General features: G+C 39.9%; 1 protein-coding gene across 4 annotated transcripts in view; it reads right to left on the bottom strand.

Moving 5' to 3' along the window:
• The window catches only part of LOC146525140 (SH3 and multiple ankyrin repeat domains protein 2-like), a 355,364-nt gene that overhangs the window by 143,763 nt on the left and 197,243 nt on the right, over positions 1-14,358 (bottom strand). For 3 of the 4 annotated variants that reach the window (XM_085161570.1, XM_085161578.1, XM_085161585.1), the window contains exon 11: positions 716-1,154. In XM_085161570.1, coding sequence (XP_085017696.1) covers positions 716-1,154 — 439 coding nt within the window. Of the gene's footprint in view, positions 1-715; positions 1,155-9,043; positions 13,616-14,358 lie in introns of those variants that run through there. The other variant, XM_085161596.1, reaches the window with a different exon arrangement.

The raw sequence follows: 14,358 nt of genomic DNA, 5'->3' as shown, positions 1-14,358 counted from the left end.
AAAATGTGACAGCAAAGAAAGTGTAAAAAGGCAAACTACTGTTATGTTCAACAGCTGTCCCAATAAAAGAGATAATAATAAGAAAGAAATATTTACGCGTTACCATAGCAACCAGAGAGCATTAAAGGGCAGAGAGGAGGATGTTACTCTCAGTGTTGTTGGCGCATTTCAGGAGGACGCTGCTAATAAAGTTACACAATTACACAGTGAATTTGTATTTATTATTAAATTAAAATACCACAGTTTTGGTCGTATCATTTTATTTTGTTGTATTTATCTGCGAATATGTCTGACATTAAACTGGTCTGTGGCGCAAAAAAGGTTGGGGAGCGCTGGTATAACCTGCCCAAGAAGTCTGTGCTTCACTTTTGCTAACCAACCTTACTGATAACTTAGCAATGCAGCATCTTATCACATGGTACAGCCATAGTAAACTGTAATTTTACAGCTGTATAAAAATTATGGTTTAATGGCGATTTCAATCTATTTCAATAGGAGCATCATGCAGGTGTAAAATGACAGAAGAGATCAATCCCCAGTCCCGGCGTGTTGCAGAATTAATCAGCAAAATACTGACATTTAAATATTTGTGAGTTATTTTTCGAGCCCCAACCTTCATGTCTGTCAGCCTAGATCAGGTGAAAAGAAAAAACATGACAATGAAAGTTTTTCAAATACAAACAGCCCATCGCTTCAGTGTCCTGAAGAGGCTCACCTTGGTTGGCGCTGTGAAGGTGCAGCCCGTCTGGCCTCCTCCCCCAGCCGGCTGAGGGAGGGTGACCGGCTCCTCGCGCCTCTCCCCATGGTCCGAACCACCACATTTCCATTGGGGCTGCCGCTGGGCATCTGCTGGAGCAGCTGGGGTGACAGGCTGCGATGTAATGCTGAGGAGCCAGGCTGTGAGTGACCCTGCTGGGGCGCCCGGTGTGATTGGTGCTGGGCGTGTTGGTGCTGCTGCAGATGGGGGGCCCAGTTGCCAGGAGAACCGTGCTGCTGCTGCTGGTACTGACTGACTGTTAGGTTGTTATCGCTGTTGGAGCGCAGAAGGACCCGTGGCGCTGATAACGAAGAGGGCGACTGGCCGTTTCCGCTGCCGTCGCCAGAGGATGGACCCCTTCTGCGTTTGGAGTAGGCTGGAGCCTCACGGAAAGGCACTGCAAAGAAACGAGAAGGGACAAGTCTCATTTCAAGCAGATGCTGAAGAGAGTGTTTAGGACTGAGAGACGATACTGCTGAAAGTCAGCCAAATAGAAAGACAAGCGCTTACTAGATGGCTTCATTGTTTTAGAATGAAAATAACATATTAGACAGACAAATAAGGAAGGTACATGTATGTTTGGAAAGAAGTGTTTATAGGAACTGCAGCAAAACCTTGGAGCTACTTCAAGCAGGTACTGCATCACGCACGTCCCTAAAACTCTGTTTGAGCTTTACATGTTTCAGTTTACCCCATGTCAGTGCCACTGCTGCACTGCTGCAGCTTAAACCCCTGTAACACCTGGAGGTTGGTGCAATATAAGTTGTCATAAAACAGTCATTCGAATGTGAATTACCTTGCCTGATCTGGAGTTGTCACTGAGTTCATTTTTTGTGTGGACAGCTGTCTGCAGCACATCTGTAACCTTGACGTCACCCTCATTCTTAAAAAAGTGCCAACATGACGCTGGATATGGTTGATCCTTTGAAACTCTAGTATTGTGTAACTTTTTGTTGACACATGTGATCACATCAGACGGCAGTGACTGAACCGTGATATTGTGGCTCCTTATATTAAACCCAACTGAAAGGGATTTACTGCTTAAGCTTGAGTTAATGGTGCAGGCTGAACTGCATAGTTTGTATCAAAAGAAATCGATTTCTATATGTTTGCAGCTTTCAGGAGCTCTTACAGTATGCCTATTTAGAAATACCGTACAGAGAGCCAAATAACTTTGGAAGGGCTCAACCTCTGGACCTCTCTGGTGTTGGATTTTGGAGGTTTTGTGTCACTTTTCTTCACATAAATGATCCACTTTGTTGTATTTATTTTGAACCTCTTAATCCCAGATGGGCTACCAGTGTCCTTGAGATAGGTTTTCTCTTGTTGCATTGCTTAGTGCTTAAGTATTTATCTGACATTCATGTAATGTAGCAGAGCTGAGAATCCTTTATACAAATAAATGGGATACTGAAGGACCACTGTCAGAAAGTGAAGCATTCAGTGGAAAGTTTAGTTGTGAAATTTTTCATCGAAATAGCTTCAGTGTCGCTTACATATAATGGTCAGTAGTACCCGACAGCTGTAATAGAAAGTTATTTCTGTACAGGCCCTGAGCTCAGTGCTGTTTTTCACTGTTGTTAACTGTAAAATGCTATGCACATTTTCATGTATGAAACATAAAAAGAATCATCCCATGATTGATTCAGAGGTCTCATTAATGACACGAAGAACCAGCAGTCAGCTAGAAACTTTACCTTTATCGCAGATTTCTTAGCATGACAGCATTAAGCTTAAGCAACAAATCCATATAATCACAGAAGTCCTCAGATTAAAAACATAGAACTTTCACTTTATATGAATATTTTAAAGAAAAGTTTTAAGCTTGTGTGAATACAAGTATTTAGAGGAAGAGGCTAATAAGAATGATAATTACAACAGTTAATCTTTCAGTTTTTACAGTAAGGTAAATGTTAATATCCCGATAAATGTGGGTATCCTGCTAATGCTTATTGGCTGAAAAAGAAGCAGAAAGTATATAAGTATGAGAAAAGCTAATAAACCCTATGGTTGCAGGCTCTGGCTCTGAATTTCTATATTAAACTGTATAATCAAAGCATAATCCTGCATTTGCATCTGTGATGGACAGGCAATGTATTCTAAAGCATAGTGCTGTGCAGTCACAGTGTGTATGTGAACATTAAATAGGGCTATTAAGTCTGAATTGCATCCATAGGTCTGCTGACATTCTGATTCGTATTAATCCTCTCCAGCTGAGTGCATGCTGCACAATCTGGGGAAGAAAAGGGGCAATTACACTTCTTGCCATTGTTGCATTTTATTCTGTGCTGATCTTGCACTTGGCTGGTCACACTTTGTTTTAGTGCTTCTCTTGACCATAAGAAAGCTTCATTTGTACTAACATATATGCAACGTCTCTGTTCAGCACGGCTGTAACAAAGAATCTTTGCACTGAACTTTTTTGTGTGATTTCCTTCCTCTTTGGAGCTAAAACAGCCCATCCAATCACATGAGACATCAGTGGAAAGCCCAGGATGTCCTCTATTAAGTACATCAGGGCTTAGTCTCTCTTCCACAGCATGTCTTTGTCCTGTTTTCCTTCTCTCACCCCAACCGGTCGCAGCAGATGGCCCCGCCCCTCCCTGAGCCTGGTTCTGCTGGAGGTTTCTTCCTGTTTAAAGGGAGTTTTTCCTTGCCACTGTCGCCAAAGTGCTCATAGGGGGTCATATGATTGTTGGGTTTTTCTCTGTATCTATGAAGCGCCTTGAGGTGACTTTTGTTGTGATTTGGTGCTATATAAATAAAATTGAATTGAATTGAATTGAATTAGTTGGGTAGCTCAAATAAGTCAAAAGATATAGACTCAAAACAAACATCGGTTAGAGAGCAGATAAATGAATAGGCTGGTTCTCGGTAATGAGATCTGGGGGTGGTTGGCTTGGGCTTCTTGTATTTTCTCCTATGATACCATATATTACTGTATAAGTTCAACCAGGTCCTGTAAAATGGCTATTCATCTTAAGAAAACGTAGAATAAAGCTTTGGAAGATGTTTTGATGGTAAAGACTGTTTCTAAAAATGCAACGCAGTCAATGAGAAAGTAAAAAATGAAGTGTGAAAGATAAAAGATTATAAACCTTCAGTATGCTGCGCTAGTAACTGGGAGCGCACCAGCTATGGTTTTCTCTGTCAGTGTTATTAGACCTGATGGAAGCACTGAGCAGCTCCAACATTCATTCATTGCAATGTTCGGTGGTACACCCAACCCTGGGTCCTGCCTTTCATTAGACTGTTACTACATGAAGTCCTCAGACCCCAACAGTCCAGTCTGCTTCATTGTTGGTTTGGTAGGAGTCAGGGAAACTACACAAAATCAGAGAGGTGCTTTTATTTTTTATACATAATTTTCTTTAGCACAGATCGTCCAAGTTCATACATTTCAAATATTAAGTTTAGGTTTTATAACCTAAACTGCAACTGATCTGCATCCGATTTACTGGTACACAACTCCACTAACTCTCATCTTTGTGTTTTAGTGACTGCTAAACAGTAAGATGCAGCACTTCCTTTCTCAGGTCTTTTTCATTGCTTCATTAGAGCAACAAACAGCACCGCTGCCGTGGAAGCAGCTGCTGATGGTAGCTCTGATTCTGGTGTCTCTGTGACCTGCAAAGCAGCCAAACCTGCAGAAAGTGTAGAGATAGCTCACGTGGCAGCATGTGGAGCTGACTGAGGCTGCAGAGCAGAGCGAAGACTACATCAGTAGGTGAAGCTGAATTACCGCTGCATGAAGAGAAAGTCACGAGAGAGTGAACTGATTACTATTTACTCGTCATAAAGCACTTAGAAATGACCTTTCACGCAGAGGACCACATAAACTGTATTTTACTCATTTAGTCCTGCTCAGTGTTAACCCCGAGTCCAACGTCACCACTAACCCTGTCACACTGTCTGTTTTGGTTTAATGAAATTGTTCTCCGAGTCTTTGCAATCAGGGAACAAAGAAAATAATCACTAATCTAAGCAATCCATATCTTGAGCATGATGGAGAGAACAGTCCACCAAGAAGATCAGCTGTGCACAAACACTGAACCAAACCCGATAGCCATGGCCTCCACTCTAAGCTGCTCTTCCTCTGACCGTCAGTACATGATAGTCCAAAGTTGGCCTTGATTTCCCCCATGGATTCTTTACTCCACACACTGTGAGATGAGAGCCTACAGCTGCCATCGCCAACTCTCCTCGCAATTATGGTGGTGCAGGGAAAGCCGAACAGAACAGGCCCGCAGCCATTTCAATAAGCATCTCCTGATTTGGAGATGATTAACAAGGAGGCACTGTGGCCTGTTAGCTGTACTGTAGCTTCCCAACAGCCTGAACATCTGAAGGGGGATTCACTGAGTCATTATCACTTTCCAGGGCTTATATCTCAGACCTCTCTCTCTTTCTACAACAGACGTGTTGATGAAGAGATGCTATCGTCTAATAATCTAGCACATTTAGGAGCCACTGGGCTATCTGTGTGTGCCCCTGAGGTGTGTGTGGCCTCCAAGCTGCTGAGGCTGGTATTAACTTCTAAGCACACACACAAATATGCGTTCATCCCAACTAACCTTGCAACATCTACCAGAAAAGGAAGTGGTAAGTTAGCTATGTGCTAAATAAGCAACAATTCAGAAACTACAAGATGTACTAAAAGACCTTTAAATCAACTCTCCCACAATTCTTGTCTTATAAAATTCCCATTTTGGTATCTCGTACAGGTAAAAGCTCCATTTAAACCTAAACCTAACCGGGCCACTGGACGCTGGAGGTCAAGCAAGCATCTTATGTAATACTTCTAAAAGTGGAATCTATGTAGGTGAAAGCTCTTCATGCATATCAAACAAATGAGAGTTTAGAAAACTCAGCCAAGCTTAATAATGTTTCAGACTTTGTGCTAAGACACCAAGTAGTTCGATGGATGCAGTTTAAATGCTGTTTGTGTCTTAGTCCAATTTGTGCAAAGTAACTTTGTCCATGTTCCTTCAAAGCTCACTCCTCACTAACATTCAATGATGTTTTGAATCAATCCTTCAGTTAATAAGACAATTTTAAGACTCCTCGCTCTGCTTCTTCATGCTGTGACCCACACAGCAGAGGAAAAGGTGAGGAACTCAGCCAAGAATAAACACTAAAAACTATCAGATGAGATGGTTTAAAATCGCCACAGTATCAAATCTCAGTTTCAATGCCATTTAAACATAATTTGAATTTTTTTTTTACAATTATTCCTCTCACTCAGACGTCAGAGTCTCACGTCCAGTCATAAATAGCAAACTACTGACTGAGTCAAAGGGCAGATTGTTTGAGTCATTAAACACCAACACCCAAAAAAGCCCCAACTGGAACAACTAAACTTCTTTCTGCAAAAATCCATCAGATATGACATCCAAATCATTTTAATAATAATAATGAGTCCAACATTTAATGTGCATTCCCATCATTAATGGCAGATTGTAGTCTGACAGTGTCATAACACTCTAAGACAGGCAGTGTTTAGTGTTGACATGGAAAACCGTTGTTAGCTGTGTCTCCCATCAACAGTCAAGACCCGGATATTTCTTAATAAAAACAAAAAAAGTTGAACAATTACTGTAAATATAGCAAAAGTATCCTCTTTGAAAAAACCTCACAGCTATCAGAACTTCTGCATGTGCATGTGCATGTCTGCATGTGCACTTCTGGATGGATGCAAACTGCATTTCGTTGCCCTGTACCTGTGCATGTGCAATGACAATAAAGTTGAATTCTAATTCTATTCTATTCTAACTTAAATGAAGAAACACAAGCCCTGAATTATATGGTAATTCATAGCTATAGCTCGTTATAAACTATCATCTATTAAAAGACACAAGAACAAGATTCTCGTGTTTGCCGAGAACAATCTACAACTGAGCTATTTATGAGAAAAAGATTTACACAGAAAGTATATTTCTGGCTTCTTTTTGTTAAATGTCACCCATCCAGTGATCATTCTGAGACATCCCCAGTACTGGTAACTTAAATGACACAACAGCATCAGAATTGGGATGATACTACGTCCTTAAAAGGCCTAAACATTAAACACACCACCCCTCACTGGACTGTGTTATGGGACTATACTGTGACTGACTCTTTAAAATACTTTAACAAATTGTACGTATGTGAGTAACTTATGAAACTCATGAAAAAAGCATCACCATCAGCTTTTGGTATTATAAATCTGTAGTTTTAGTTAACTCAACCATTCAACTTTACTGTTATTTAAATTTCGGAAGATAGATAGGTTTGTCAAATCAGAAAAAATGATGATTATGGACTTTTTTTCCTTATATTTTAAATTCTGAAGCTGTTTTCTTTCTCTTTTCAATTTAGCTAATATTGCATATTTAGGCCGAACATGCTACATGCCACCAGTGTGTGAATGTGAGAGTGAATGAATAGTGGCATTGTAAAGCGCTTTGGGTGCCTTGAAAAGCGCTATATAAATGCAATCCATTATTATTATTATTATTATAATTATAATTATTATTATTATTATTATTATTATTACATTTGCATTTTCCATCAGATGGAGCTATTCAGTTGAAGCGAATGAAATGCTTGCACCTGGTTACGGTCATGCACAAGTTACCAGCAAATGCTCTCTTTTTAGGCATACTACAACAAATTCAACAAGGGCACCTAAACTACTCACCGAAGCTAAGTAAACATGCACAACACTGCAGCATCTTTACACATGGATTAAAAAAGAGATTTAAGTTGAACTAACTGATATTCGTCATTATGATAAATGATGGTGCTCACATAGAACATGATGTTCAAGCATAGGGACCTTTTCTTCAGTGGTTTTCATGTATATGAAATCGCTCCCTAACCTTCTTTAGTTTCTGAATTATAAAGGCATTTTTTTCATTTTCACTTGAGTTCAGTGGAACAAGAGGCCGAACGTCCATCACTTTATGAAAATGCCACAATGACAGATGGGTAAATTACTGTAATCTGACACTACCGTGTCAGCGGTGACGCAAAAAGGGGCTGATTCATAATTCCCTGAAACCACAAATTTACTGCTCACGACAAGTAATTTGTAGTTTTGTACAGTACTTTTAACTCAGCCCAATAAAGGGATGATTTCAGATTTGATATATAAGTTTAAATGTAAGTAATAGAATTTAGCTAAATGTTTAGAGGTTTGTCTTTTGTTATCATTGGCAAGTTTAGCGAGTCTTGACATCAGCATCAGTATGAGTTCTGTGTCTTTCAGGGTTTTTTCTCACTCCTTTTTCATCTCTATGAAGCTGCAAGAGATTTCAGAAAAGAACACTGTGCATATTGATGCTCAGAAAACACATGTTCTGTAACACCACAAACATTTATGGTAGACCTGAAAATACCTGCAATTATTGCCCAGAATAATAATAATTATATTTAATAACAATAATTTTTATAATTTTATTTTTATGTATATTTTGTTTTACACTTTATAGATGCAGAGAACCTAAAACTATGCAAGTAAGACAGTTAAAATAAGTACTAGATGGATATTATGTTCTGTCACCGAAGACTTATTTTCAATTAATAATCTTTCCTTTAGTTATGGCACTTGATTTAAGCTTCCAGCCTGCTTGCACATTACTCTGACATGAGCTGTACCACAGCAAACCAATTCACTCGCTCATTAAATGCAATGGCATCATTAGTGCTGTTTATATTTAATCCTTACTAAATGTTAATAGTAATGACATTAGGATGCACTGAAGTCCGTCTCTGCTTTGTGCTTGTATTCGCTGAGAATGCTGATTTTTGGCATCCTTTCTCAGCCTATAGGCGACACAGCCCGACGCACAGCGAGTCTTCATTGAGAAAATAGCAGCGACAGAATAGAAAACGTCAACCCAGCGACTCTGTTTCACACACAGCCAGATGGATCGGCTGCCCGGGGTCTGCTTGGGTGAGGGGAACGACGCGCAGTCATGTCTGTGGGTGTTTTCTCCACCTTTCAGTCCCATTTTCTTCTCTTTTCTGTGACCTACAAACTAGTCCAATGTCGGGCGCTGTCTCTTTTTTTTCTTTGTCGCCCGAAAAAACCCCAGACAACTCGCAGATTTAGGTTCGTGTAACCTAAATACGCGCCGACCTACCTACAGCTTGACAAACGCGGTTAAAATAACTCAAGAACGAAGACGAAACGAGCGAAATTCCTCCACTTTCTCCACTAAGTTGTGCACTGAAGGAAGTCTCAATGCCCAGAAGCTGAGCGCCTTATTTGAAAAGTAAAGAAGAGAGTGCGCAGGCTCTTACCTTCCTTTTTTAAGGCATTTATGATCGACTTCATGTTTACTCCCTTGCTACTCCGACTTGGCGTCGCAGTTCGTGCATATCACAGGACTTTTAAGACCCAGAGTTTCCCTTTCAGCACCATGGAGAGCGACTCTGCAGAGAGCAGCGCACATGATCCCGCTCGCACCCTCATCTACCTCCGCCTCCCCGGTTACAGTAGCACGACCCCTCCCGCAGACACTCGCGCACATGAATCCCTAAACTCCGCCCCTCACACACTTCCCTTTCATCCTATCTTTCTCACTCTCGTGGGGCTGAACCGCGCTGCATAACCTCACACTGGAGCTGGAGCAGAGAAAGTCATTAGTGAGAATGGAATCCAAGTAATGCGTTACTGCAACAACAATACACCGTAAACAAAAACAAAGGCAGCATCAAAGCAGCTTATTTTCTGAGCGCTATTTACTTTTAAGGGAATATTATTGTTACATTGTTACATTATATATTCCTTGTATTGCATTTGTTTTCTTTCTCTTGACAATAGTTTCATTAAAGATAGAGCACATTTTGAGGTCACTTTGAAAGAAGGGCAGATGTGAGAGTGAAAGTGAGGTCAAAGGTCAGAATCTTCATACACCAGTATCATTTCCTGTATGTTGCCAGTACAAACAAAGGCAAAGGACTTTTAGTCTTAAAGACAAAAGGCATTTTATAAAATTTGACTTTATTTGACTCAGTCTGTCAGTCGGACATCCAAAGTGCCTGCATGCCATCAATACAAACAACAGAGCATTATTATCACTTTATTATCACTCTAGCTTATGATCACTCTATTGACCTTTTCAATCTGTACACTGTACTTTCTTCATGCTTACCGTAAAAACCGCAGTTGTAGGAAATCATCATTAAGTTGACCTTGATAACCTTGGTGGATGGATTGTTAAAGGAATTCATCCAAAACTTTTTGAGCTCTTGTGTTTACAGACAGAGTGATGATGAAAACACAAATGTACTTGCTGAGGTAAAAAGAAAAAGAAACTCAGCCAGGGACGAACAATTACTTTTATTTCTTTCTTTAACCTAATCTGTACTAATTATACTGTTATCTGTGTTTTTGCCTTCATACTGAGGACTGTAGTTGCTTCATTTATTAATTTTTAGTTTGTCAAAACAGAACATTTTAGTTGCAAACAAACACACTTGGGACTATTGTAATGCATTATTATTAGGTTGTCCTAAAAACCTTTCACTTGATCCAAAATGCTGCAGCTGGAGCACACACAGGGACTAGAAAGAGAGAGCATATTTTGCCCATACTAGCGTCTCTTTATCGGGTCCCTGTTAAATCCACAACTGAATTTAAAATCCTGCTCCTCACATAAATTCTCCTATACGTATACTACTACTACACTCTACTTTTAAATAGCCCAGGAACCACGAGTAAAGCAGCAGTGTAAGAGGAAGTGCTTTATTGAGCCCCTCTTCTGTGGAACCAGCTCCCAGTTTGGATTTGGGAGACAGACACTGTCTCTGCTTTCAAGATTAGGCTTCAAACTTTCCTTATTGATAAAGTGTATAGTTAAGGCTGGATCAGGTGATCTTGAACCTTAGTTATCATATCTGACATTGCAGTAGGCCAGGGTCAAAACTCAAAACTTTTTTAACTCTCTGTGTTAATGCATCATTTTGCATTTAATCATCGGTTATGATTAATTTCTGTCTCTCTTCCAGAGTGTGTCTTTTGTCCCGTCTCCCCCCCCTCACCCCCAGCAGATGGCTGTCCCTCCCTGAGGCTGGTTCTTGAGGTTTTTTCCTGTTAAAATAATTTTTCCTTCCCATTGTTGCTTGGTGGTAGGTGTGTTGTAGCGAGTGCTCAATAAACTCCTTAGATCAATAAACTCCCCACCCAGACGTGTGAGAATAAGACTGAGATGTCCTACTCTGACAACCCACAGATGCCAGTATCATTTCACCAAACACCATAGGACACTACACACTTTTGATGTTCTGGTGGAGGGTCTCTCTTTCACACATGTGTTATATTCATGTGTGTTTCATTATTTGTGCGTGTAGTTTAAGCACTAATGACTTTGTTAGGTTTAACAAAGCTTGTAACAATGTTAATTACACATGAAAAAGCACACTTCAGCACCAAGGACAGATACCCACTTGCTCACATGACCCCGAGATGCCACCTAAATAGATAGTCATCTTTTTAATTCCTTTAAATAAATCAGCCACGGTTGTCAACTTTCTGGTCATAGGGACGGTATTAACGTAAGCATTTGGTTTGGTCACGTTTGGTTTTTGATTCAGTTCAGTCTCTGGCTAAACAACGAACTTCAGCAGCATGGGAAAATGACATGAATAATAAATCAGAGTTGCTGAGAATGAAGCAGAAGCTAGATGACGGTTTGATGGTGGAAATGTTAGATGCTGTTGATGCATAGTTGCAAGAGGTTGCAGCACATGCTGGATTTCATATTAGCCTGTTTTGGGGAGCAGAGGCTGAAGGGTTAAAAGCATGGGATGTGCACTGGTGAGGGGGTTCTTCCAGAAAGAAATCCCTTGTGTTGCTAGGCAACTCAGAGGGGGCAGTTCTATAGATCATTAAGGCTACGGTTCCACACCACTGTGCCTACCTGTCTTTGGCATGATGAAATATTTCCACATGACTCCTTTAACTGTGGCGGCTCCTCTTTGTTCAAACTCTGCTGTTGCGTGAAGTTGTGTGCTTACACGCTGCCCTTCTTAATGAGAGCTCGTTAAGACTTTACAACTCGATTTCCTTATCCTCCATCTGTCTAAGCACAACTAATACAAATTCATTCAAGAAGTGACCCTGCAACATAACAGATGGATACATGCAAAAGCATATGTTGTCATAAAATATGCAAGCAAACAATTACCATACTGTGCTCGCCACATCACCCAAACCACCCGAGCATGATATATAATCCAAGCCATACGCAGACTGTTCCAGAAGTTTCAGTTTCAAATAAAAAATCTATTCAGCCATAAAGATGACTCTTTAACTAACAGACCTTCTGTAACAGTCTCCATTTAAGAAAGACGTTAAATCACAATATGCACTAACATGGCTTTATTTGGATCTTTCTAAAGCATATACACCAACTTTTTTATGGACCTTGCTTATGAAAGCTATTGTAGAGGCAGGAAAAGGAGCCAACTGTACATTTATTCATCATTCAGTCCTGGTGATTATCAAGGTGGTATCACAGTAAAAATTCCACTAATGAGTTCTTAATTCATCCACTGTGGCGACTGACAGAGGGCTTGAAAGATCCATCAAAGATCAAATAGCTCTGTGATGAGGCCTATGAAAATCAAAAACCATACCTGGTTTAAATTTGGCTGATCTCACATTGAAGGTTATCCTTTTCTGCTCCACTGGACCATTTTCAGTGTGGCTGCTATTTTTACATCTCTCAGTAGAGCCCCATCATGTCCCCTTGTACTTGTGCCTCTGTGATGGGTGCCCGATTTTCCAGGGTGGCAAAAAAGTAATCCTTCAAATTAATTTTCATTTTTGGGAAGTGAAGTCAAGAGATAGCAAATGTGGTGAGTGGGCCAGTGATGATGATGCAAAGACTATAGGCCAAAAAAAACAAACAAATTAAAAATTACCTGCACGGTCTCCTTCAAATGCCATCAGCCTTTACATTAGAATCCAGTACTAACAGCTTCAGTCTGGGGAACCAGACTGGGACTCCAGTATCATTGAATACTGGAAGAAAAAACTGATGAGCAGAGTCTTGTTCTTACTCTTTGCCCAGCATCTCATCTTCAAGCTTGCAAACGATTCAGCTGAACACTGCTTCGTTGTACATGTCATCACCTACAATTATCATTGGTATGAAATTCATTCTCATGACCAGTTAAAGGTTGGTGGTGAAATCAGGGTGCACAGTGCACGTCAGAGCAGAATCAAAGCAGAATCTTTGTGGTAGAAGATTCTGACGTGTTTGAGAAATTATTATTAAAAACAGAGATCAGTCAGATTTAAGCCAAATGAAATGTTTAGATTTTCATGGCTCTCATCTTTTGATCACTCCTTGAAACACAGTAATCAAATACATTATGCGCACGAGGGAAGCTCAGTGCAGCAAAATTATTTATATGTAGAATAAGATGTTGTACAGTTATGAAAAGCTCTGTACTAACATGCTGTTCTTAGTTACATGGTAAGTCAGGATGTGGACTGTATTTCACTATCCTAATGACCAGTGTTGGTCAAGTTACTTGAAAAAAGTAATCAGTAACTAATTACTGATTACTTCCCCCCAAAAAGTAATCCCGTTACTTTACTGATTACTTATTTTCAAAAGTAATTAATTACTTAGTTACTTTTTAAAAACACGATTTACAACCTGAATAGGTGATAAAGTGATAGATCTTTCAGCCCAATTCTACTTTTTCTACATAATCCATCATACAAAATGTAATCAAATGGAAAAGTCTCTTTTTAAAACTTGTTTTATTAGTTTTAATCTTTAAACTTTATGCATCAAGCAAAAATTTAATTATCTGCACCATTCTCTGACTGGAAGAAATTAGTTTAACATTTAAACCGATTTTCTGCACATTCCAGCACATAAAATAAAATATTTTTTGTGTTTACACTCAGTCTTTCAAATAGATGCAAGTAAAACACAGCAGAAAATAAATAAAATCAAACACTAGCGGTCCTGTTGCTCTATTTTCACCTGTAAAGCAGGAGTGGGGTAGGCGGAGGGTTACCCTGGTGCAGGTGTGCAGCGGTCAGTGGAAGAATCCGCGAGTTTCACTGTGAGTTTCCCATTACGTCGTAGCTACTCGGTGCTTGTTTGGAAGTTTAGGGGTTTTTTTCGCTGTAAAAAGAAGTTTTCTTCCCACGCACAACGGACACTAATGTTTTTGTCACTTTTTATGGAATCAAACTCAAAGTAAGGTCAGTACTTCCACGCTTTAAACGCTACACGCTCATACTCTCTCTGCACTTGATATATGATCCATTGTTGAGCTGCACACAGCTGTTGTCACGAACGTCGCACTCGCTTACGTCACTGTCATGAGACATTCTCGCAAAAAATCACGGTTTTAGTAACGCAGTAACGCAGCGTTCCTACGGGAAAGTAACGGTAATCTAATTACCGTTTTTGCAATAGTAATTCTCAACTTTCTTAACCTGTCATTGAAAAGAACTCTAATCTGGCAACATTAGGAGCGTGACATGATATAATACCAGAGTAGCTGTGAAATCCAGTTATAAACACTGGGAGACAAAAATCACTTTTAATATTACAGAGTTATTAAAATACTACAAAATGCCAGAT

Source organism: Neolamprologus multifasciatus, chromosome 1 (assembly GCF_963576455.1).
Source record: "Neolamprologus multifasciatus chromosome 1, fNeoMul1.2, whole genome shotgun sequence".
Taxonomy (NCBI): Eukaryota; Metazoa; Chordata; class Actinopteri; order Cichliformes; family Cichlidae; genus Neolamprologus; species Neolamprologus multifasciatus.
Note: the sequence above shows the minus strand (reverse complement) of the source record. Positions and strands in the feature narration are given on the sequence as shown.